Here is a 23,064-nt window from a genome sequence, read left to right on the forward strand (position 1 = left end):
CGAACCACCTCAACTGGCTTTCTATGTGAAGAAGCAGCGGCTCTACTCAAGAGTCCCTCATTGGGTGACTGAGCTTCTCACCCTATCCCTAAGGGAGATCCCACCCACCCCTTCCCGAGGAAGCCTGTTTCGGCTGCTTCAGTGTAGGAAATTAAAAAAATATTTTGCGGGCAAATTTGCACCATGGTCTAAAAAATGGGGGCATTTACAAAATGTTGGGGCACTTGAAAAAAGTAATTGGTGCATAAAGTTGCTAAAGCGTAGTGTGGATAACAGCACACTGTCTTCTTCGTCTTCTTCTGGTAACCAGCTTGCAGGTGTTGAGTGTGTGTCTGTTAGAGATGGAAATTAAATGAATTGAATGAAAAGAAAATTATAGAATTATTGGGGGTCATTTTTGCCCCATGATGATGGTTTCTAGGGGCATTCTGAGATCTCTTGAGGGCATTTTTGCCCCTGGCTAAATTCCTACACTGGGCTGCTCATATCCACGAACTCATGAACCATCGTTCATGACCATACAGTGTATATATCAAAAAATAATACACAAAAATAAATAACATAAACTATGGTGTAACTTGTACTGCGTTGTCACAACCTACTGCAAAATATTTAACATTTGGTCAACTAGAAATCTACATGTACTGTAGGCTATATTTCAGTCAGTCAGCTAACGGCGGCACCAAATCGAAAGTTGCTCCCTGTATAGTCTAGCGATGTGAAAACAAAAGTGAAACTTAACACAGTCGGCGATGGGGATTTGCAGACAGTAATTCGTCGTGGCTGTCCTACAGACTTTAATGGTAGGTGACGTTACCTTGTGCTTCTTAAGTGATGTTAGTGGAATTAGGTCATTTTACCGTGTCGCAGTGTGTCAGTGCATAGAATTGAACGTGTCGTGCGCCGTGGGTCTGTATGGGTTTACCTTTCCTGTGGACCAACTGCTCTCTTTCTGTCACCTTCTACCAAGGAAGGTTTGAACCTCAACCGGGAAATACATTGAATTAAATTCATTTGAATGCTCGAGCTGAAACGACACACACCACAGCGTGTTTGGCTTTCAGGCACACCGGTGCGATAGAAAGGGGTGCGCTGGATTTACAACACGGAGACAAAACAAGAGCAACATTGCCAAACTTCACAAAAATAGTTTGATCTCAATTATCGTCATTTCATAACCGTGGGAAGCTAATCGTAATTAAAAAATAAAATTCCATTAATCACACAGCCCTAATTCCAATGTGATTTTTCCATTTTTTAATCATTTCGAAAAAAATTCCCATCACCCTCACGCACAGCAGACAAACTCACTTTACTGAATCCCACTCACACAGAGGGAAGAAAATGCACAGAATACACAGAGTAAACACCGTAAGAACAGAACACCAATATCAGGCTATGAACGTCTACATTCTGAAAGATGTTCGATTCGGTGTAACATGGCCGTTTCATAATATGTGCCTTTGGAAACACTTGTGAGAGATGAGACAGGAGTAGGCGTCTTATTTCCACTTTCTGCTTGCAAGGAAGAAACTGCAAACATTTCCGGTTCACTACGTGTCTGATTGAGGACGTAGGATGTTCCGTCTGCCAATCACAACACAGTCAAGCCAACATGCAAACTTGAGCAAAATGCTTCCGCCAGCTTTAGTCTGTAAGAGAAGTGAAAACTACCATTTAGAAAAATACAGCTATATAATTGGTTGCCTTCTTCTTTACTTGGAGAAACTTCGACAGCGATTGCGTCAAAATATTGACTTTGAAAAACGGCGAAAAATAAAAGGGCAAAATAGCACTTATCTCATAAGGTGATCAAAGCGCTGGAAAACGATCTACGAGGATGTAAAAACGGTAAAGGGGGATGAGGGAAAAAAAATCCAGTCACGCTGCAACGCTCCTCTTTTTTTTTTTTTAATGAATGCAGGGTGTAAATGCACGCGGCACGCATCGCGATCGGAATGCAATTTGCACGGGCCAGATGGCTCTCATCGCGGTGGGATCTCAGCTGGAGGCATCCAGGTGGAAATGCACGCAGCGAGGTGGCTTTCTGTGAGAAGGCACCACCGCCAGCTGGGTGGAAACATCATGAGTCATTGTGAAGTTTGCCTCCTTCACTCTCCAGCACGATCTCACTCCCACCAGCCGCCGCCTCGCTCCCCTCGTTCTCCTGGAGTCGTGTTTCACGACTACACTAATGCAGCCAAAAGGAACCCGTCGTATAGTATGTGGTGCCAAAGCCTCCTACAAAAGTTTGTTCTGCCCCCAAATATGAAAAGTAAATCCAGGCTGTAGTACGGTATGCTGATTTCTTTCCCCAGGATGGTGAAGGGCATGTCCCCGCCCTACTCTGCCTCTGATTGGGTTGGGTTTTAGGTAGGGCTGCACGATATTGGGAAAAAACGGACATTGCAATACATTTGGTTTCTGCGATATGAAAAAATACAGGAATTTTCACCAAATGACTTGATTAGCTCATCAAGCCTTGTCCCTTTTTAAGAAGGTAGTGGGTAGCCTGCGTGGATGTGACATAGTAGCACATGTTTTTAGCTGCAGCCAGAGGGATTGGCAGGATGCTAAGTGCTGAGTATCAACCAGCAAAAAAGTTATAGCATGACGTGTTTGAGCTAATTTGCCTTATTGTTTGACATTGCACGTCCAGCGATGTGACTATTGCGCACATTGCGATGACGATGCCGAAACAATATATTGTGCAGCTCTAGGTTTAGGGATGAGGAGGTTGGGTTTAGGCATGAGGAGTGCTGATTGTGATGGGTTGGGTTTAGGCATGAGGGGTTAGGGCGATTGATGAGGGCAAAATATCAGGCTGAGACAATCAGATGCAGGGTAGTTGCCATCCTGGGAAAGAATAAATTGCGTACAGTATTATCTCTACTGACCCTACACCCGCCATGTTTGTTTTTGGTGCCAGTGCTCTCCACCGACTCGCCTGTTTTCCATTGCGTGCATGAACAATGAGATCCGATCATAATGCAGACGACAAATCTGCATGTCAATACCAGGACATGACTCGATTGACCATCATCTGAATAGGATATCCAGATACAGATCACATTTGAATGCCTAGTGTAAATGGGGCCCTTTCTCTCCAGATAAGCCTGGTAAACTCCAAAACCGCTTTCTTTATCTCCCCATCAGTGTTTATGATTTTTCCCTCTCCAGCACTTCGCCTTTGTCAACCTCCATTTCTACAAGCCTCTGCCTGTGCTGTGTAAAACACCTCGCGTGCTTTGTTTTTCACTCCTGCTGGCGCACTTCCCTTTCCTTCCCCAGATGGGTGGAGCTTCCTCTTACAGCACCCAGTTCCTGTCTCACTCCGGCCCCCGTGGCCCTCCGGGGATGAATCCTGGTGGGATGGGTCCTTCCAGGCCTGGGCCTCCACCTTCCATCGGGGGCTTGTATCCGTCTCACCCTGCCCAGGCGCAGAGGATGCCCCAGCACGGAGGCTATCCAGGAGGACAACAAGGCCTCAAGCGACCCTTCCATTCAGAGGTCAGTGAGGGAGTTACGCCTGGGCCAAAGCTCGTACACACACACACACGTGGCAGAGCGCTGTTCATATCCAACGTTTTCCCATTCTCCAGCACTGGCGTGGTTTCCCCACACCAACCACAAAGGTACAATTCTTATTTGAGGAAAAACCAAACCAAAAATATTTGTTAAGAAGAAGAAGAAACATTTATTCAAATATAGGCGGTACATTTTGTTGTTGTTGTTATTTTGTCTGTTGTGGGTATTTTCCTTGATTTGGCATGTCAGTGACTATCATTAAAATGCCTAATTGGGCTCCGATGGGACTTGCTGGAGCATGCTTATAAGGAGGAGTAAGCTGTAATTTTCCAGAGAGATGTTTTTACTCAAAATGGGCACTGCAAGCTTGTGAACTTCTAGTGTTGCTACTAGTAGTGGTAGTAACTGTGTCATTCTGGGTTCATATTCAGCCCAGGATCTTTGTTGCATGGTCTCTCTCTCTCTCTCTTTCTCTTTCTCTCTCTCTCTCTCGCTCTCAAGTTTGAATCATCTAATAAAGGCATACAATTGTCAAAAGAACAAAAAAAAAGGGATAGAAAGAGGAGATGAGAGAACAATGCATCTTTTCCAAAAATGCTAACAACGGACTCAGCTGTTCTGGGATAAGGTTGCACATACCTGTTTACACTCTCACTTTCCCACTAACTCCTCCCCTTTGAACCTTTTCGCCAGATGTGCTGTATCTCACTACTATTACGACTAGTGCGGCGCACAATTGCTCAGTTTTCGTTTTTCTCTGATTTCCCCCCCATTTGTACTTTCCCCCCTGCTGCCCCCGTCGCTGCTCCAACCCCTCTGCCGATCTGGGGAGAGCCGTAGACTAGCACCATGCTCCCGCCAACACATGCGCAGTTGCCAGCCGCTTCTTTTCACCCTCACAAGTGGGGAGTTTCTCCGGCAGGACGTAGCACGTGGGAGGATCACGCTATTCCCACCAGTTCCCTTCCGCCCTGACCAGGCACCCCGGCCGACCAGAGGAGGCGCTAGAGCCACGACCAGGACACATACCCTCAATCCGGCTTCCCACCCGCAGACACAGCCAATCGTTCCTGTATGGTCGCCCGACCAAGCCGGAGGTAACACGGGGGCGCGAACCTGCGACCCTCATGTTGGTAGGCAGGGAATCTACCGCTACACTACCCGGACGCCCCAATTGCTCAGTTGCTTGCACGAGCATGCACATCGCACGCTCAGTATTTCTAGTTCTTTTTCATTTCTCCCTGTTAATCTCTTATATTTCACAACAATTCTAATAATGAGTGTTATTATTAGAGTGTTGAGACATTTGGTTTGGCATGAAGCTGTGTTGTTCATATAACAAAATAGCTGCCCCTCTTTTCCAGGGTTTTCCAGTGCAGCAGTATGGCTCTGGTGGGATGTCGGCTTACCCTAACCAGCCTCTGCAGTATCCCACTGGTCCTCAGCAGCGATGTGCGCCCTCACCCTCCTACCCCAGCAACCGTATGCCTCTCATGGGCCAGTACGCCTCTGGACCCCCCAACCCAGCACAGTTCCCTCCCGGAGCCGCTCAGCCCAATGCTTCCCAGTATTATAAGGTAAATACACCTTATATCCTACCTGTACCACTACCTGTCCCATACTGTTATCATTTCACTTTAACGGTGATGAGAAATCTCTCAACGGCTGTTTACCCTTTCATTCATGTCATCATTACTGACTTCCATTGTGCATCAGTGGTACGCTGCGCGGATCATTTCTGCACCACTGCTTGTCTGCTTTGGATCCAGATCCAGACAGATAGATGGACAGTTAGCTAAGGGTGCGTTCACACTGGCGCCCCGGTACCCGGGCACACTGTACTGTTCCCGGGCACACTTTCCCCAAATTGACCCCAGGTCGTTTGAGGAGTGTGAACGTTGCATTGTGTTCCGTGGAACCGTGACAGGGTCCACTTGAAAAGGTGGTCTGGGGAACACTTTGGCGTGCCCGGGGACAGAACACTTGCGAATATGAACGCAAACCGTACCGAACCACATAGACAACACACGGGCGAGGATACACTCCTGGGGCCGGTTGCACCAACTGGTCTTACGACTGGTCTTAAGCGAAGTCGGTCATAACTTTACGAACCAAACAGCTACGCCGGTTGCACCAACAGGGCATAAGCCTTTCTCTCTCTAAGACCGGTCATAAAAATATTACGCCTAGTCCAGAGCAGGCGTAAGGTGCAGTCATGGGGTGCAGTATAGACGGTTTTCACCTGTGTGTTGCGCAATAGCTACAACCCCTCAGCACTCTGGCTGTATTCAAGACCCGAGTTATAAACTGGAAACCGCAGTACGTTATAAACGTTATAAATATAGTCACGTTATAAACAACTAACCAATGTATGGAAATCGAAATTAATTTGGTCCAGTGGCGTTTTACTGCCATGTAAAGTAACGACAAGTAACAGTTAGTCGCTAACATTAGCCACACTATTACAGCCGGAGCGGAGCGTCATTTGACGTCAGCACACTCTTCTAAACAGGTCGCGTGCCGCATTCCAGTGGGCATTCCCATGCTTTCACATGGACGCGCATCGCTACGACCGGTGTAGTTAAGACCAGACGTAAGCCCTGTTTGTGCAACAGGCGTAAGTCCACTCTAAAGACTGGTCTTAACTAAGACCGACGTAGGAGTTACGACCAGGCATAGTTAAGACCAGTTGGTGCAACCGGCCCCAGGTGTAGTTGATGACGCAAGTGTACTCTGCAAGTGTTCCGTTCCCAAGCGCAGAAGAGATTTAGTAATGTGAAAGCTGACCAGCGGGGGAGAGGGGGGCTTCGTTCCCAGTGAGAAAGCACCATAAGTGTCTTGTTTCCTCTGTATGTTCTCTAGTCGGAGCCATTCAATGGCCAAGGCAGCCTGCCATCTGGAGGAGCAGGGGGATACAACGCCTTCACCCAGGCAGCTGTGAATGGGGTAAGTCACTAACTCCATGCACTCTCACCTCAGTACCTTATTAAAGATTTGAATCCAATATGGCAAAATCACACACAGTCATCTGAAGAGGAAATGATACACTTGACTACAGAATAATACCAATCCACTTATCTGAGATACATTGTTACTCCAGTGCCACTAAGGGGTTGCTCCTGCACAAGGCTTGTGTGTTTATCATCGATAGATAGATAGATAGATAGATAGATATATCTTTATTTTTGTGTCACTCCTCAACAAACAAGTATGGTATAAAAAACAACAAAATGTGCATTAAAGAGTTGAGGACCACTCACATGGAGTTGTGAGACACAATACAATTCAAAACAATAAAAGATAAAAACATACATACAAGTACTATTACACAGAAAATACAGTTGGCAATACAATATGTAAAAGGGAGGGGGCAGTTTATTGGGCGGTGCTCATGAAGGCTACTCTTCTTTTTAGGATGAGGTGGCAGGCCTTGGCACATTCATTAACACCGTGTTCACCAGCTAAAATTTTACGCAATTTATTTTTTGTCATCAAGGTCATTAAAATTCTCATAGTGTTTTGATAGAAAAATAAAAAGATCAGCGCGAATGTCGTCGTGTCGCGAATGTCGTTGTTAGAGGATTCCAGATTCAAAGTTGTGAACCCCGTCGTCCGCTTCCCTGTCTCTCAGCCAGGGAGGGGCGGAGTGATGCCGGGATATCCCAGCTCTCCTATGGGAGGGAATCCCACCCCTCCCATGACGCCGGGCAGCTCCATGCCTCCCTACCTCTCCCCAGGACAGGACACAAAGCCGCCCGCTTACCTGACGCCCGACACCAAACCCAACATCAACCCCCAGCAGCCCTCTACAGGTGAGTCGCCACACTGCAGTCAAGCCACCAGGAAGCACACGGTCAATTAGAAAGTTGTTAAACAAACACACGCGCGCACACACACACACACACACACACACACACACACACACACACACACACACACACACACACACACACACACACAAAGGTACTTTGGACATGTGATGCAATATGAGCTGCTTGGCCAAGGCCATACAAACACTGTAGCAACATGTCCACAGGTAGGATTTAGACAGCACTGTGTACGACTGATTTAATGAGACACAAATAAGACAGAAGACGTGCTAATAGGTTGTTTTCAGGTCACGTCAAGATGGCGACCGGGGCGTGGCCATTGGCTTGTTTGCAAACCACGTGATCATTGGCTGTTTGCGTGTCACAAGCTGTCACACGCTCTATTAACAAGGGACATGATAGGCTGTTTATGAGCCAGGGAGAAGAAGCGCACTTGGTCTTTTCATGCAGCCGTGAGTTAAAGTATCGAACGTTCTATCAAACTATTTCTTTATTGTATTGATGACATGGCGTCTATCGCCGATATAATGTATATTGCTATCGTTTTATCGCCCAGCCCTAATGGGTCATATCCTATATCTTTTGCAATCTTCTGGCGATACCTGCAGCGTGGAGCGGCATCCAACCTCTTGCATACTCGCTTTCCTCCATTCTAGTAGCTGCCCCTTAGACGTCACGCAGACGTCATCCGAATCACATCGTCGAAAACAAGCTATAAACAGTGGATTACTACAGCTTTCAGTAGTGAAACTGTTGATGTGGGAGCTGCCATCTTGGATTTTGAGGTCGGGGTCGTTGAGGTTCCCCCGACTTTCGAAGAAAGAAATACAAGTTCAGCTGCAAATGGAATACGGCATTATTACTGACTTCACAAGAGAGAATCAATTGATGTTTCCCTCGTAAACACCGATTCTAGCAGTGAACTACGGAAACCATTTATACTATAGTATGTTGATACGTTGAGATTTGTTGTTTGTCCCGCTATGATGCATGTTCCTCTCTCCGCCCCCTGCTGTCCATTCAAGGTAACCCCAGCGATGACTTGCGTCTGACCTTCCCGGTACGAGACGGGGTGGTGTTGGAGCCCTTCAGACTGGAGCACAACCTGGCCGTCTCCAATCACGCCTTCCAGCTCCGAGATTCTGTCTACAAGACGCTCATGTTGAGGTAAAGAGGTCTAACTCGCCACACACACGCACGCACACACACACACACGCACGCACGCACACACACACACGCACACACGCCCGCGCGCGCGCACACACACACACGCCCGCGCGCGCGCACACACACACGCGCACACACACACACATGCAGTTATCACCCGTGTTTTGACCCATGCATTTAGAATTATGAGGTCCTGTTCTATGTGATTAGGACAACAGATAGAGGCCATTTACACCTGGCGTTAACATGTGTTTTCTGCCATCAGATTGCAATCTGATTGCAGAAATGGTTGTCCTCTCAATCCGCATAAAGTTGCTGTATCCAGATTGAGAGGACACATTGCATTTACAATTGTGTTCAATGTGTACACAATGCATCCCTGACCACCTCCGGAGGTGGTTTGGCCGATCAGATTGCAATCCTTCTTCAATGTGTTTTGGGGGTGTTTACACCTGTACTTTCAAGTGATAAAAACACAATCTGATTGCAATCTGATCACAGAAAATACATGTTAACGCCAGGTGTAAATGGCCTCATAGATCACACCAGATCAGCACCAACTGAAGAATATTGAGTTGTGTTTTATCTCCTCCTGCAGGCCAGATCTGGAGTTGCAGTTCAAGTGTTACCATCATGAAGATAGGCAGATGAACACAAACTGGCCTGCCTCTGTGCAAGTAAGTGTCACCGCCTGTCCTTTGGGTTTGTCACTTTGTCATGCTGCTGCTTCTTAAAGCCCCGTCTGCTATAACATCGTGAGTCTCTGTGGCCCTAGTCTTTAACATCGTGAGCCTCTGTGGCCCTAGTCTTTAACATCGTGAGCCTCTGTGGCCCTAGTCTTTAACATCGTGAGCCTCTGTGGCCCTAGTCTGCTATAACATCGTGAGCCTCTGTGGCCCTAGTCTTTAACATTGTGAGCCTCTGTGGCCCTAGTCTTTAACATCGTGAGCCTATGTGGCCCTAGTCTGCTATAACATCGTGAGCCTCTGTGGCCCTAGTCTTTAACATCGTGAGCCTCTGTGGCCCTAGTCTGCTATAACATCGTGAGCCTCTGTGGCCCTAGTCTGCTATAACATCGTGAGCCTCTGTGGCCCTAGTCTTTAACATCGTGAGCCTCTGTGGCCCTAGTCTGCTATAACATCGTGAGCCTCTGTGGCCCTAGTCTGCTATAACATCGTGCGCCTCTGTGGCCCTAGTCTGCTATAACATCGTGAGCCTCTGTGGCCCTAGTCTTTAACATCGTGAGCCTCTGTGGCCCTAGTCTGCTATAACATCGTGAGCCTCTGTGGCCCTAGTCTTTAACATCGTGAGCCTCTGTGGCCCTAGTCTGCTATAACATTGTGAGCCTCTGTGGCCCTAGTCTTTAACATCGTGAGCCTCTGTGGCCCTAGTCTGCTATAACATTGTGAGCCTCTGTGGCCCTAGTCTGCTATAACATCGTGAGCCTCTGTGGCCCTAGTCTGCTATAACATTGTGAGCCTCTGTGGCCCTAGTCTTTAACATCGTGAGCCTCTGTGGCCCTAGTCTTTAACATCGTGAGCCTCTGTGGCCCTAGTCTGCTATAACATCGTGAGCCTCTGTGGCCCTAGTCTTTAACATCGTGAGCCTCTGTGGCCCTAGTCTGCTATAACATCGTGAGCCTCTGTGGCCCTAGTCTGCTATAACATCGTGAGCCTCTGTGGCCCTAGTCTGCTATAACATCGTGAGCCTCTGTGGCCCTAGTCTTTGTGGCCCTAGTCTTTGCCGCGTGTCCCGCACCGTTGCCACTTGTCGGTCTTGTTGGCGGGTTGAATCGGTGTCAGGCCGTCTGTGAGAGACATCACTCTAATTGGCTGGTGGTCTTAAGTGAATCAGTGCACGACAAGAGAAGGCACACACACACACACACAATACAGATTCTTCTCATTTTTCAACTTCATCTGACCATTTCAATACACAAATATTTTCACGACGACATGGCCTTCGGGAAAGCCCCTGGAACTTTTTCTCCCTATTTTCCCATCTCTGTCTCTTCCTTTCTTCTTGCACAAGCAAAAGACAAGCTGACAACACCAGCGCAACTTTTTATCAGACATATTCTCGATCAGAAGTACCGTAAATTCCGGACTATAAGCCGCACCGGTGTATAAGCCGCACCTGCAAAGTTGACTATTTTTTACATAAGCCGCACCGGACTATAAGCCGCGGGTGTTTTAATGGTATTTTTTTTTTTTTTTTATTTTTTTTTATTGTGTTTTAATGTTTAATTACCATATGTAAGGGTTCATGCACAGAGGGGATTGTCGGGAAAGAGATGGCTGTTTGAGGAAGCTCCCATTTATTAACATTTCAACAAAACAACATAACACAACACCACCTGTGTTGTTTTTTACAGTGCACACAGTGTCATACAGTGTCATACAGTGTCATACAGTGTGGTGAAAAGAGGGCAAGAGAGGAAATTAAAACAGAAGTGGATTTATAGTTAGAAAGAGTGCTAAAAAAGAGAGATTTTTTTTTTTTTTTTTTTTGAAAAAATCCATAGATAAGCCGCACCGTTATATAAGCCGCAGGGGCCAAAAAAAGGCCAAAAAACGGGAAAAAAGGTGCGGCTTATAGTCCGGAATTTACGGTAGCTGTATTCCGAAACAGTGTAAGTGGTGAGCGAGAGTGGTGTGAAAGTGGTAGGAAAACGCTGTTTTCTTTCATGTATGTATCATCACAATAGTTTGTATCTCGGCAGTCCCAGGTCTCGCGCAGGCGCAGAACGCGCGTGCCTGTTGACCGTAGTGACGCAACAGTGGACCTTTGTCACCGGCAGTTGTTTGACGTTGGGTCTGGTGTGTCTGACTGTTACGTAACGTAACGTAACTTAACTGTGCCTCTCTGTGCTTTTCCTCCTGGATCAGGTCAGTGTCAACGCCACTCCGCTGTCCATTGAAAGAGGCGATAACAAAACGTCCCACAAGCCTCTGTACCTGAAGCAGGTGTGCCAGCCGGGGCGCAACACCATCCAGATCACAGTAACGGCCTGCTGTTGTGTAAGTAGCCTTGAAGGAGAATGCACACCTTTCCCATTAGAACTGGGCAATATATCGATATTATATAGATATCGTGATGTGAGACTAGATATCGTCTTAGATTTTGGATGTCGTAATATGCTGATATGGCATAAGTGTTGTCTTTTTCTGGTTTTAAAGGCTGCATTACAGTAAAGTGATGTCGTTTTCTGAACTTACCAGACTGTTGTAGCTGTTCTATTATTTGCCTTTACCCGCTTAGTCATTATATCCACATTACTGATGATCATTTATCAAAAATCTCATTGTGTGAATATGTTGTGAAAGCACCAAAATCCTGTGTCTGCATTTGATTTTGATCAGTCTTGTTTTAATCAAAGTGTTTGTGACATCTCACATGTGCCTTTGACTTATAACTGAACATTTAGCCCACTTTGTAGAAAATACAGATATATTGTGTATCGCCTTACAGCCTAAAAATACAAAATATCTATTTTTAGTCCATATTGCCCAGCCCTACTTCCTGTGTCAGTGTTCAGCATGCACTATAACCACAATGCAACACACATTTGTATGTGTAACCAAATGCATCAAATGCCATAGCAATCTGTTCCTCTCTCTCTCTCTCCCCAGTCCCATCTGTTTGTGCTGCAGCTCGTCCACCGGCCCTCTGTCAGGTCTGTCCTACAGGGTCTGATGAAGAAGAGGCTGCTACCGGCCGAACACTGCATCACCAAGAGTGAGTTATAGTCATTATCACTCTGCATCACCAAGAGTGAGTTATAGTCATTATCACTCTGCATCACCAAGAGTGAGTTATAGTCATCATTATCACTCTGCATCACCAAGAGTGAGTTATAGTCATTATCACTCTGCATCACCAAGAGTGAGTTATAGTCATCATTATCACTCTGCATCACCAAGAGTGAGTTATAGTCATTATCACTCTGCATCGCCAAGAGTGAGTTATAGTCATTATCACTCTGCATCACCAAGAGTGAGTTATAGTCATTATCACTCTGCATCACCAAGAGTGAGTTATAGTCATTATCACTCTGCATCACCAAGAGTGAGTTATAGTCATTATCACTCTGCATCACCAAGAGTGAGTTATAGTCATTATCACTCTGCATCACCAAGAGTGAGTTATAGTCATCATTATCACTCTGCATCACCAAGAGTGAGTTATAGTCATTATCACTCTGCATCACCAAGAGTGAGTTATAGTCATTATCACTCTGCATCACCAAGAGTGAGTTATAGTCATTATCACTCTGCATCACCAAGAGTGAGTTATAGTCATTATCACTCTGCATCACCAAGAGTGAGTTATAGTCATCATTATCACTCTGCATCACCAAGAGTGAGTTATAGTCATTATCACTCTGCATCACCAAGAGTGAGTTATAGTCATCATTATCACTCTGCATCACCAAGAGTGAGCTATAGTCATTATCACTCTGCATCACCAAGAGTGAGTTATAGTCATCATTATCACTCTGCATCACCAAGAGTGAGCTATAGTCATTATCACTCTGCATCACCAAGAGTGAGTTATAGTCATTATCACTCTGTATCACCAAGAGTGAGTTATAGTCATTATCACTCTGCATCACCAAGAGTGAGTTATAGTCATTATCACTCTGTATCACCAAGAGTGAGTTATAGTCATTATCACTCTGCATCACCAAGAGTGAGTTATAGTCATTATCACTCTGCATCACCAAGAGTGAGTTATAGTCATTATCACTCTGCATCACCAAGAGTGAGTTATAGTCATCATTATCACTCTGCATCACCAAGAGTGAGTTATAGTCATTATCACTCTGCATCACCAAGAGTGAGTTATAGTCATCATTATCACTCTGCATCACCAAGAGTGAGCTATAGTCATTATCACTCTGCATCACCAAGAGTGAGTTATAGTCATTATCACTCTGCATCACCAAGAGTGAGTTATAGTCATTATCACTCTGCATCACCAAGACTGAGTTACACTCATTATCACTCTGCATCACCAAGACTGAGTTATAGTCATTATCACTCTGCATCACCAAGACTGAGTTATAGTCATTATCACTCTGCATCACCAAGACTGAGTTACACTCATTATCACTCCTCCCATTCTACACACTTTGTACCTTGCTTTTTTCCATTGCTTTTTATTTGATTATCACCCATCTCATGTCTCCTTCCCACACTCTTTACACAGGCATGATCCTGCCAGCCTGTATGCATAACATTAACGGTCTGCAAATAAGCTGATGGGTTTTTATTGTGACATATTATATCAGTGTTCTCTACAACCACACATGAAAAGAGTCATAAGAAAACAAACCAAAAAGACGTGCCAAATTTCTCTGCATAAAGAAAAGGAAATTGTGATAATTTGGCACTTTTATGAGTTGTTGTCCCAAATCCATCGAGATGAACATGAAGGACACACTTTTGAAAACGAATCTCTTATGGAAGAGGGAGAAACATGATATTTGGTCTGTATAGCTCTGATACGATGCTTGACATGACCGCTTTACCCAGGGCCAGGCTCCTGAGGTGAGAATGTGTGGAGGCGTAATGCATTTCCTGCAGAGCAGTGAAGCCCTGGTGCTACATGAGCTGGTTCCCCTCTCTCTGTTTCAGTCAAGAGAAACTTTAGCAGTGGCACTATCCCAGGCACCCCGGGGTTGAACGGCGAGGACGGCGTCGAGCAGACCGCCATCAAAGTTTCTCTCAAATGTCCAATCACATTCAGACGAATTCAGCTGCCAGCTCGGGGTCACGACTGCAGACACATACAGGTGAGCACGCATGCGCACGCACGCACACGCACGCACGCACACACACACACGCGCGCGCACGCACGCACGCACACACACACGCGCACGCACACACACACGCACGCGCACACACGCACGCACACACGCACGCACACGCACGCGCGCACGCACACACACACACGCACGCACGCACGCGCACACACGCACGCGCACGCACGCACGCACACACGCACGCACGCACACGCACACGCGCACGCACGCGCACACATACACACACACACAAGGGATGCCCGATATTGGATTTTTTTTGCCGATAAGCAGATATTTTTCAACTCTTTTGGCTGATTGCAGATACCGATAGCAATATATGCGCACATTTTTCGTGTATATTTCGCATATATTTGCACATCAAGTCTCTCCTGTAGTGGAATTAACACATTATTATGCCTACTCTTATCGTGATGGCCCACTGGCAGATGCCAACATAAATCCAGTGCTTGTTAAAATGGACACATTCACTGGGCAAAATAAGAGAACTCCTTTCAGTTATGTAAAAGATGACAATTCTTTTTTTTAATTTATGTAACATTTTCTTTCAAGCAAAACTGTAAGATTCATCCCGCTGAAACAGGATTGGTTGGTGCTCTCCCTGGGTTAGGCTTATCGTCATTTAAGCCTCATTTTATTGGCCTGTTGTATCGGCAGAAATGTTCGGTTCGGCCCGATCCCCATTACCCATTTGAAAGCCGTGATCTGCTGATAGTGATATCATCGTGCATTAGGGCTGCACGATATATCGTTTACACATCGACATTGCGATGTGCGCATGCGCGATAGTCACATCGCAGGACGTGCGATGTCAAAAGCAAATTAACTCGTCATGTTGCTTGATAAACTCTCACTTTAGGGGTAGCCTACTGAGTGAAATGCAGGCTCTCTCAAGGGAGAGAGACGCCCCGCTACTGTACTCACTCATTTAATGCTTAGCTTCAACACAACAAACATGCACAGAGAGCAAAATTGAATTGTTTTTGCTTATGTTGCGTTGCTGACAGTAGCCTGTCTGTAAACGATGTGGTTGCGGAGGCGGACTTGTCCACAGCTTGCAGCGCACTCGCATACAGCAGGCTGGCGGCTGTAACTCAACATGTCCGTGGAGTGGAGATATTTACTCTTGAAACACCAAAAAGCAAGACCGCAACTTATGACACGAAGGCTAAAGTGATTACTGAGAAGTTGTCCGTGTATCACCGCAGCTCTCTCTCCCCCTCAGTCTGATGATGCATCAGATGATAGCAGTAACGTTACGGTAGAGGTAATCATACATAGCGACTCATTTACACAAAACATGTCGGTGAAAATAAAAAGACAATAGACATAGCTGGGCAATTAAATGTATATTTATTACTTTTCACGAATGAATTGTTTGTCACCGGTCGGCTGCATGTGAATCCTCGTCTCTGTACTGCCCTGCGTGCGCTCAAAAACCGGAACTCCCCAAATGCGGAGCGTACCACTTGGTAGTTTCTGGAGGGGGGTCAGACCAAGTGTGTGAAGTGGCAGCGGTGTTTCATTGTTGATTTATTGAAACGTTAGAAGAACGAAAGAAGTTGAAAGCAGTGATTATAATCAATTAAATCTAATGTTTTTCTGCAAATAGCATCATTGGGAGGTAGATTCTGGCACTCAATATTAGGGGTGGGCAATATATCAAATTTATATCCATATTGTATTGTGATTTGAGACTATATATGGTCTTAGATGTTGGATGGTAATATGGTGATACAGCATACATGTTGTCTTTCCCTGGTTTTAAAGGCTGCATTACACTAAGTGAAGTATAGGCTAGTGACATTTTAAAGTAGAATGTCATAACTCACTTTTTCATGTAAGTCATGGAAATCCATTGGTCAAAATGTGTATGCACCCTGATAGATGACGCTCTGAGGCCTACCAGTAGGTCACAGCCCAGTGGTTGAGAAACATTAAAATACCTAATTTCCCCTCCAAAATCAGATGGACTCCTCTACAAAATCATCCCAATCATTCTAGAAATATTATTTTCTTTCAAATAGAGCTAACCTGGTGAAAATCTGTATTTTTTCATATCGCAATATATATCGCATGGGCGGGGAATATCGCAATGTCAGTTTTTTCCAATATCGTGCAGCCCTATCGTGCATCACTAACGTACACTTGTATGCAGTTGCACCTATGCAGTGTTTTCCCTAGAAAAAATGTCAGGCCTGGAGGGATTTTGAAACGTACCCCGACCGCAACGGTGGGGGTCCTCGCTGGCGACGCTAAACTTTGAGCTAACCTGTTCGCATCTATGTTCGCAATGGCATCTCAAGTATCATCATACCATTATGGGATGCGATGCGAACAGTTGTATTATGGGATGTGCGTTTCCCAGGCGACGACACACGTTGACATGTTTTGGAACAGCGCTGCACGCTGGCACAATGCTCCTAAAAGCAAAATGCGTATTGTTTTGAATGATTTGGCATCTTCTATTACTGTCAACACCAGTATTGTTGTATTGTAAATTATATGCCATAAAGTTTTGGGGGCAAATCTAAAAAAAAAATAGAATGTAGAATGGTAGGGTAAACACTGCTATGTATGCAATTAAATTCTCACTTGTGTGTCTGCACACCTTTATTTTGCAGTGTTTTGACCTGGAGTCGTATTTGCAGCTGAATTGTGAAAGAGGGACCTGGAGATGTCCTGTGTGCAAGTATGTATTAAAGATCACCTTTTTAGAACGGTATCGGTGCTGCTAAGAACAATAGTTCACCTGGCGTCTTGTCTCTGCTTCACAGTAAGACCGCTTTGCTGGAAGGACTAGAAGTTGACCAGTACATGCTCGGGATTCTTGTCTACATCCAAAAGTAAGCATTTATTTTGTGATTAATTAATTTGATGTCAATGGAATTATATTAATTATAATTAAAATTAATTATTATATTATAATTTATGTGGCATTTCTCAATCTGTTTGAATGCCCAGTTGCCCAGTTCCAGGGTTCTCACAGGTCCTTGAAATCCTCGAAAGCATTAAAAAAAAGCATCCCCACCTCACGGGAGCATAATTGTAATGATTTATACAGAAATGTAACTGTTTAAAAGTGATATAATTGTCTGGTAGACCTGGTGACCTGGTGACCTCCCTGATTTCTAAGTTAAAACAGCCCCGAAACATGTTGGGGATGCAATTCTCTGCGGGGATGCGGAAACGTTCACGGCACGTGTCGCAGGCGCAAATTAGAGCCGTGCCAAAATCATCTGCGCCACAAAATGCCTGCGCAAACGGGATTTGGGCGGTCTTAACTACCAGAATTATTCACGGGTGTGAAACACGGTGCACTCCCAGCACAGCGAGGTATTTAGCGCGTAAGAGGTCCTTTTCAAAGCTCTTAGAGCAAAGTAATAGCGCGCTGCTGATGATAGGATAATGCCATCTATCCCCACATTTTAGCGCTGAAACGCCTGCTTTGGCATGTGGCACGCCTATGCCCAGTACAATTATAACAGGCATGCGCTTGTGCCCGCCCCCAATTTGCATTGCACACGGCATAGCGCTAAATTAGCGCTTTTGGGAAGACAGGGCCCCTTGAATTTGATGTTTAAGAAGGTGTGGGAGCCTTGTATGTAATGAAAGACTCCTTCTGTCTGTCACTGCGTCAGTTCGGACTATGAGGAGATCACCATAGACCCGGTGTGCGGCTGGAGGCCGGTGCCCGTCAAGCCAGACATCCACATAAAGGAGGAGTGTGACGGGCCGGTGCTGAAGCGCTGCCGCACGGTGAGCCCCAGTCACATGGTCCTGCCCAACGTCATGGAGATGATCGCCGCCCTGGGCCCCGCCTCCTCGCCCTACCACACTCTGCCCACAGGGGGCAGGAACACCCCGGACTACAACAGCCCAGGTAGCTTGAGGACTGAGGAGGGGGACTTTCAAGGCGGTGTGACTTGATGGTCTTTATTTTTTTTACACATATTCCCATGTAAGAAGAGAATTTTAGAATTTACTATTTATTTAGTAGCTTAAAAATGAGTCTAAATGATTCATCGATTATAAGCAATAGTTTAATTTGAATATTTGATCGATTAATTGACTAATCGTTGCAGCACTACTTTGTTACTGATCAGTGTTACATAGATAGAGCTAGCATGTAATGTAACTGCATATATATATATATATATATATATACTGTGTATAATATATATATATATATATAGATATATAGATATATATATAGATAGATAGATAGATAGATATGCATCTATGTGTGTGTGTGTGTATATGCATCTATACGTGTGTATATATATGCATCTATATATATATATATATGTGTATATATACACACACACACACATATCTATATATATATATATATATATATATATACACATACATACATACATACATATAGATGTATATAGATCTTCAGTGGTAAACAAATGTGCTTGGATTACAACTACAGATGTCATCTGTTTGCAACTGACAACTTGAAAGTAAGTTGCAGAGTAATGTGGTCCCACAGGCTTTGCTTACCTGTTCCCAGAGCTATTAATAGGCCATTCACTGTAGTGGAGCGTACTATTGTCTGAAACCAGATGGGTTAGGCACGCACTCGTGCACGGGGAGGATGACATGACACACTGCACATATGTTAGTGATCACTCCCAATCAATATCTTAGATATATGTATCTTCGTACCGAACCCAAAAACAGATCTAGGGATGCACAATATTTTTTATATATATATATATAATCATGGTTTCCATGCTTTCTGGGCCTCAAAACATATTTTAAATAGGACGTGACCCAGAACAGCATTTCAAGAAGCCTGCGCACCATGAGCATGCCTGGACTAGCAAATACAATATCCATGCTAAGACTAGCAAATACCCCCCCCCCCCCTCCCCCCTCAACATAGGCCCGCTCATGCAGCATGCCGTGGGGCTGGAAGCACTTTCTCTGCTCACTATTACACAAGAGAAAGGAGGTCTACACAGACCTCTTAGTGTTTATTTGCTGACTGAAAGTAACATTGGTTTTGTCCGTGTCCTCTAGCGAGCCAGGGATTCTCCGGCCAAACAGGATTTCCAGACTTCCCCAACACTCCTGGCACCCCGACACTAGGAGAGTATACCTCATCAGGACCACCCCCCCTCTCCTATCAGTCTGACCAGGTTAGACACACACACACACACACACACACGCACACACACACACTCTCTCTCTCTCTCTCTCTCTGTATCCAGTGTACATGTGTGAGCAAACATACAACAAACAGATTCCTCTATAGACAGTTTTAACTTGACCAAAAAAACATTATAAATTGAACCCCAGCTCACTTCCTGTTGCAGTGTTTGCTATGGATAGGAGAGAGAGAGAGAAAAGCAGAGCAGAACTGACAATTCTGTGAAAACGGTCTATATTTCCTATGAAGGTTTTATAGCAGCAATGCCAAATGTAAGTTAACTAGGCATCTCACGTGCTACATGCGCTCGATTCCTAGGCTCACCCGCTACGCGGCCTCGCCCTCAGCTGCTGCGTGGCCTCGCCTGCTCAATTGGCGCGTGTGTTGCTCACAAAATGTTATTGCCCTTAAGTTTACATGTGCGCGGGTGTGTGTGTGACTGTGTGCCCCTTAAGTTTACATCAGTGCCTATCACATCATCACTGATGTCATAAGATGATTTTGCTCTTATGACATGACTGATGACATCAGTGATGTCACAATGCCTACTGTATGACATCATCAGTGGGACAAAAATGTACACACCTTATACCAGTGACTGATGTCAAACTGTATGCATGCTTATTTGTCTTTATGTGCGCGTGCGTGCACATGGTCTCGGTCAATGCTGTCCACTCCAGGTTAAGTTAAAGGCTCTCCACTGCACACACAAGCCAGAAGGGCAAGACAGTCCCTCACAGTCCCCACGTTTCCAATTAAACACACACACACACACACACACACACACACACACACTCAGAAATGCTTACACCTGTCGCGCACAGCTGCTCCGCTGTCCACGATGGGTTTTAGAGAGAGGACCTCTACGCTGTCACACACTTCTGGTGTTCAGCCTGTTAAGAAAGTGTCATAAAGACGATGCTTTTTGCATAGTATTATATAAAAACGTAATGTACCTAATGGTATGTAGGACTTACAACTAGGGATGGGACCTATCCAATACTGACGTAATTCATGGATCGGATTTTGCCGATCCACGTGCCATGTGCTGCCGATCCAGTTTTTACATGGCTCACGCTGAATGAGCCCAAGTAACATGAGGCACGCCTCCATTCCAGTCTCCAGAAATGCCATTCCACAGTTTGCAGATCGCTAGCCTGTAGCTAGTAGCAGCCAGGCAGCACTCACTGTGGCTGGACACAGAGCTCAGCCATAAGCCCACTCGGCTAACGTAAGTGAGTAATATGCCCGTGGTGTGGAGATATGAAATATAGTAATATGTCCGTGGTGTGGAGATATGAAATATAGTAATATGTCCGTGGCGTGGAGATATGAAATATAGTACCGTAAATTCCGGACTATAAGCCGCGGCTTTTTTCCCGTTTTTTGGCCTTTTTTGGCCCCTGCGGCTTATATAACGGTGCGGCTTATCTATGGATTTTTTCCAAAAAAAAAAAAAAATCTCTCTTTTTTAGCACTCTTTCTAACTATAAATCCACTTCTGTTTTAATTTCCTCTCTTGCCCTCTTTTAACAACATAACATAACACAGTGTATCTTAAAGTGTGGGGCGCGCCCCACTTGTGGGGCGCAGTGGTATTACAGGTGGGGCGCGGGTGAAATCCGCGGAACCAATGTTTTAGCCATTTTTAGGTCGGACTTCTTTTCCCCGTGAGGAAATAAACAAACCCCGCGCTTCCGTAGTGACCCGTTCATTCATCAGACAGACTGGAGGCTGTTTAGTTTAGATTAGTGTACAATGAAGAGACATTTGGCAGGGACAAACAAGGAGTCGGAGGGCGGCAGTCAACTAACAACCGAGACGAAAATATGATGACGCCTATCTTGCTCTGGGATTCACAGTCAATGCGGTAGGAGACGAGGAGAGACCAGTCTGTGTTCTCTGTCTGAAAACTCTGGCAGCGGACAGCATGAAGCCTAACAAATTAAAAAGACACTTGGAGACAACACACCCCACTTTCGTCAATAAGCCACTCGGGTTATTTCAGAGGAAACTCGGTGAATACCGCAAGCAGGAAAATCGCTTTGTAAAAGTGGCATCAGTGAACAGCAAAGCACAACTAGCGTCATACAAGGTCGCATACAGAATTGCACAGTGCAAGAAGCCGCACACCATCGCTGAGGAGCTCATACTCCCAGCAGCTATCCATATGGTGTCAACTATGCTGGATGAGACCAGCGCTGCAAAATTGAAGACTATCCCGCTGTCCAATGACACAGTTGCAAAACGTATATGTGACATTTCAAATGATCTCGAGGAACAACTCACGGAAAAACTGACAGATACACGTTTCGCCGGACGAGGCTACGGACAGCAATAAAGACTGCTTGCTTATCGCCTATGTTCGCTTTGTCACGTCGGAGTCACTGAGTGAGGATTTGCTGTTTTGCAAGTACGTTACAAGCAGAGCAACAGCTGAAGAGCTATGCTTCTGGACAGTTACCTGACACAACACGGGCTGAATTGGGAGAACTGTGTGGGTTTTTGCAGCCACTAATACTGAGAAAACTTGAGTCCTCACAATTATTATTATTATTTTCTGCACAGGTTGCACTTTATTATTCTTTTGAAAAGATTTGCAGTGGAAAACAGGCTCATTGCAGCCACTAATACTGATAAAACTTGAGTCCTCACAAATGTCTGCACTTATTATTTTCTGCAGGTTGCACCTTATTATTGTTTTGAAACGATTTGCAGTGGAAAACAGGCTCATTGCAGCCCTTAATACAGTGATAGTGACTTGAACTCACAATTAAGATATTTGAATTGATTTTGTTTTGTAGAGGTTGCACTTTATAGTTATTGTTTTTGAAAAGATGTGCAGGGCAAAACAGCCAGAATATAGAAATGAATGGTCATTATGTCAATAAAAGTTAAACTTGGACCGTTTTGTTTCAATTTTGTTGGGGCGGTGGGGCCCGAAAGATTTTCTTCCTCCAAAGTGGGGCCTGACAGAAAAAGTTTGAGAACCACTGACATAACATAACACAACACAGGTAAGCAGAAAGAAAAAGACGAAGCAATCACGCCATGAATGAGGAAATGACTCACCTGCTGGAGGCTGGAGATACACGGCTTGGGCTAAACTTTTACTCCGTGAAACACTATCGATTAAGTCCGACATCGCTCAGAGGTTTTGAGCAGCTTGAAAACAAGTTTGAAAACGTGCAGAAGTCCATCCACTCACTCACTAAAGAAACTAAGGCAACCGTGAACAGAGTTTATAATGCGGAAAAGCGCATCAGCGCACTGGAGGACAAAAACAACACAGTGAGTCCGAAAATGGATAAAATGCAAAATCGAAACCCTGCACACGCAGGTTGATGACTTAATCAGCAGGAGTAAAAGAAATAACATTCGCCTGATCAATGTAAAAGAGGGAGCTGAGATTGGTGACATGGACGCTTTCGTGGCAAAATCCTGTGTTACATCCTGGACCTGAAGGAAGGCGAGAAACCACCAGAGGTGGACAGGGCACACCGGGCGCCTCGGCCACGTCCAGACCCCGGCCTGCCACCGAGGGCCATCTT

General features: G+C 45.2%; 1 protein-coding gene across 2 annotated transcripts in view; it reads left to right on the plus strand.

Annotated features, from left to right (window-relative positions):
• The window catches only part of LOC310771044 (zinc finger MIZ domain-containing protein 2-like), a 58,723-nt gene that overhangs the window by 29,750 nt on the left and 5,909 nt on the right, over positions 1–23,064 (plus strand). Inside the window, exons 6-18 of one of the 2 annotated variants that reach the window (XM_083663726.1) lie at positions 3,292–3,510; positions 4,893–5,105; positions 6,391–6,474; positions 7,160–7,340; positions 8,384–8,525; positions 9,124–9,208; positions 11,414–11,545; positions 12,158–12,263; positions 14,165–14,322; positions 16,974–17,041; positions 17,127–17,195; positions 17,991–18,232; positions 19,384–19,502. In XM_083663726.1, coding sequence (XP_083519852.1) covers positions 3,292–3,510; positions 4,893–5,105; positions 6,391–6,474; positions 7,160–7,340; positions 8,384–8,525; positions 9,124–9,208; positions 11,414–11,545; positions 12,158–12,263; positions 14,165–14,322; positions 16,974–17,041; positions 17,127–17,195; positions 17,991–18,232; positions 19,384–19,502 — 1,818 coding nt within the window. The remainder of the gene's footprint in view (positions 1–3,291; positions 3,511–4,892; positions 5,106–6,390; positions 6,475–7,159; positions 7,341–8,383; positions 8,526–9,123; positions 9,209–11,413; positions 11,546–12,157; positions 12,264–14,164; positions 14,323–16,973; positions 17,042–17,126; positions 17,196–17,990; positions 18,233–19,383; positions 19,503–23,064) is intronic. The other variant, XM_083663727.1, reaches the window with a different exon arrangement.

Source organism: Poromitra crassiceps (assembly GCF_964638095.1).
Source record: "Poromitra crassiceps genome assembly, contig: HAP1_SCAFFOLD_317, whole genome shotgun sequence".
Classification (NCBI taxonomy): Eukaryota; Metazoa; Chordata; class Actinopteri; order Beryciformes; family Melamphaidae; genus Poromitra; species Poromitra crassiceps.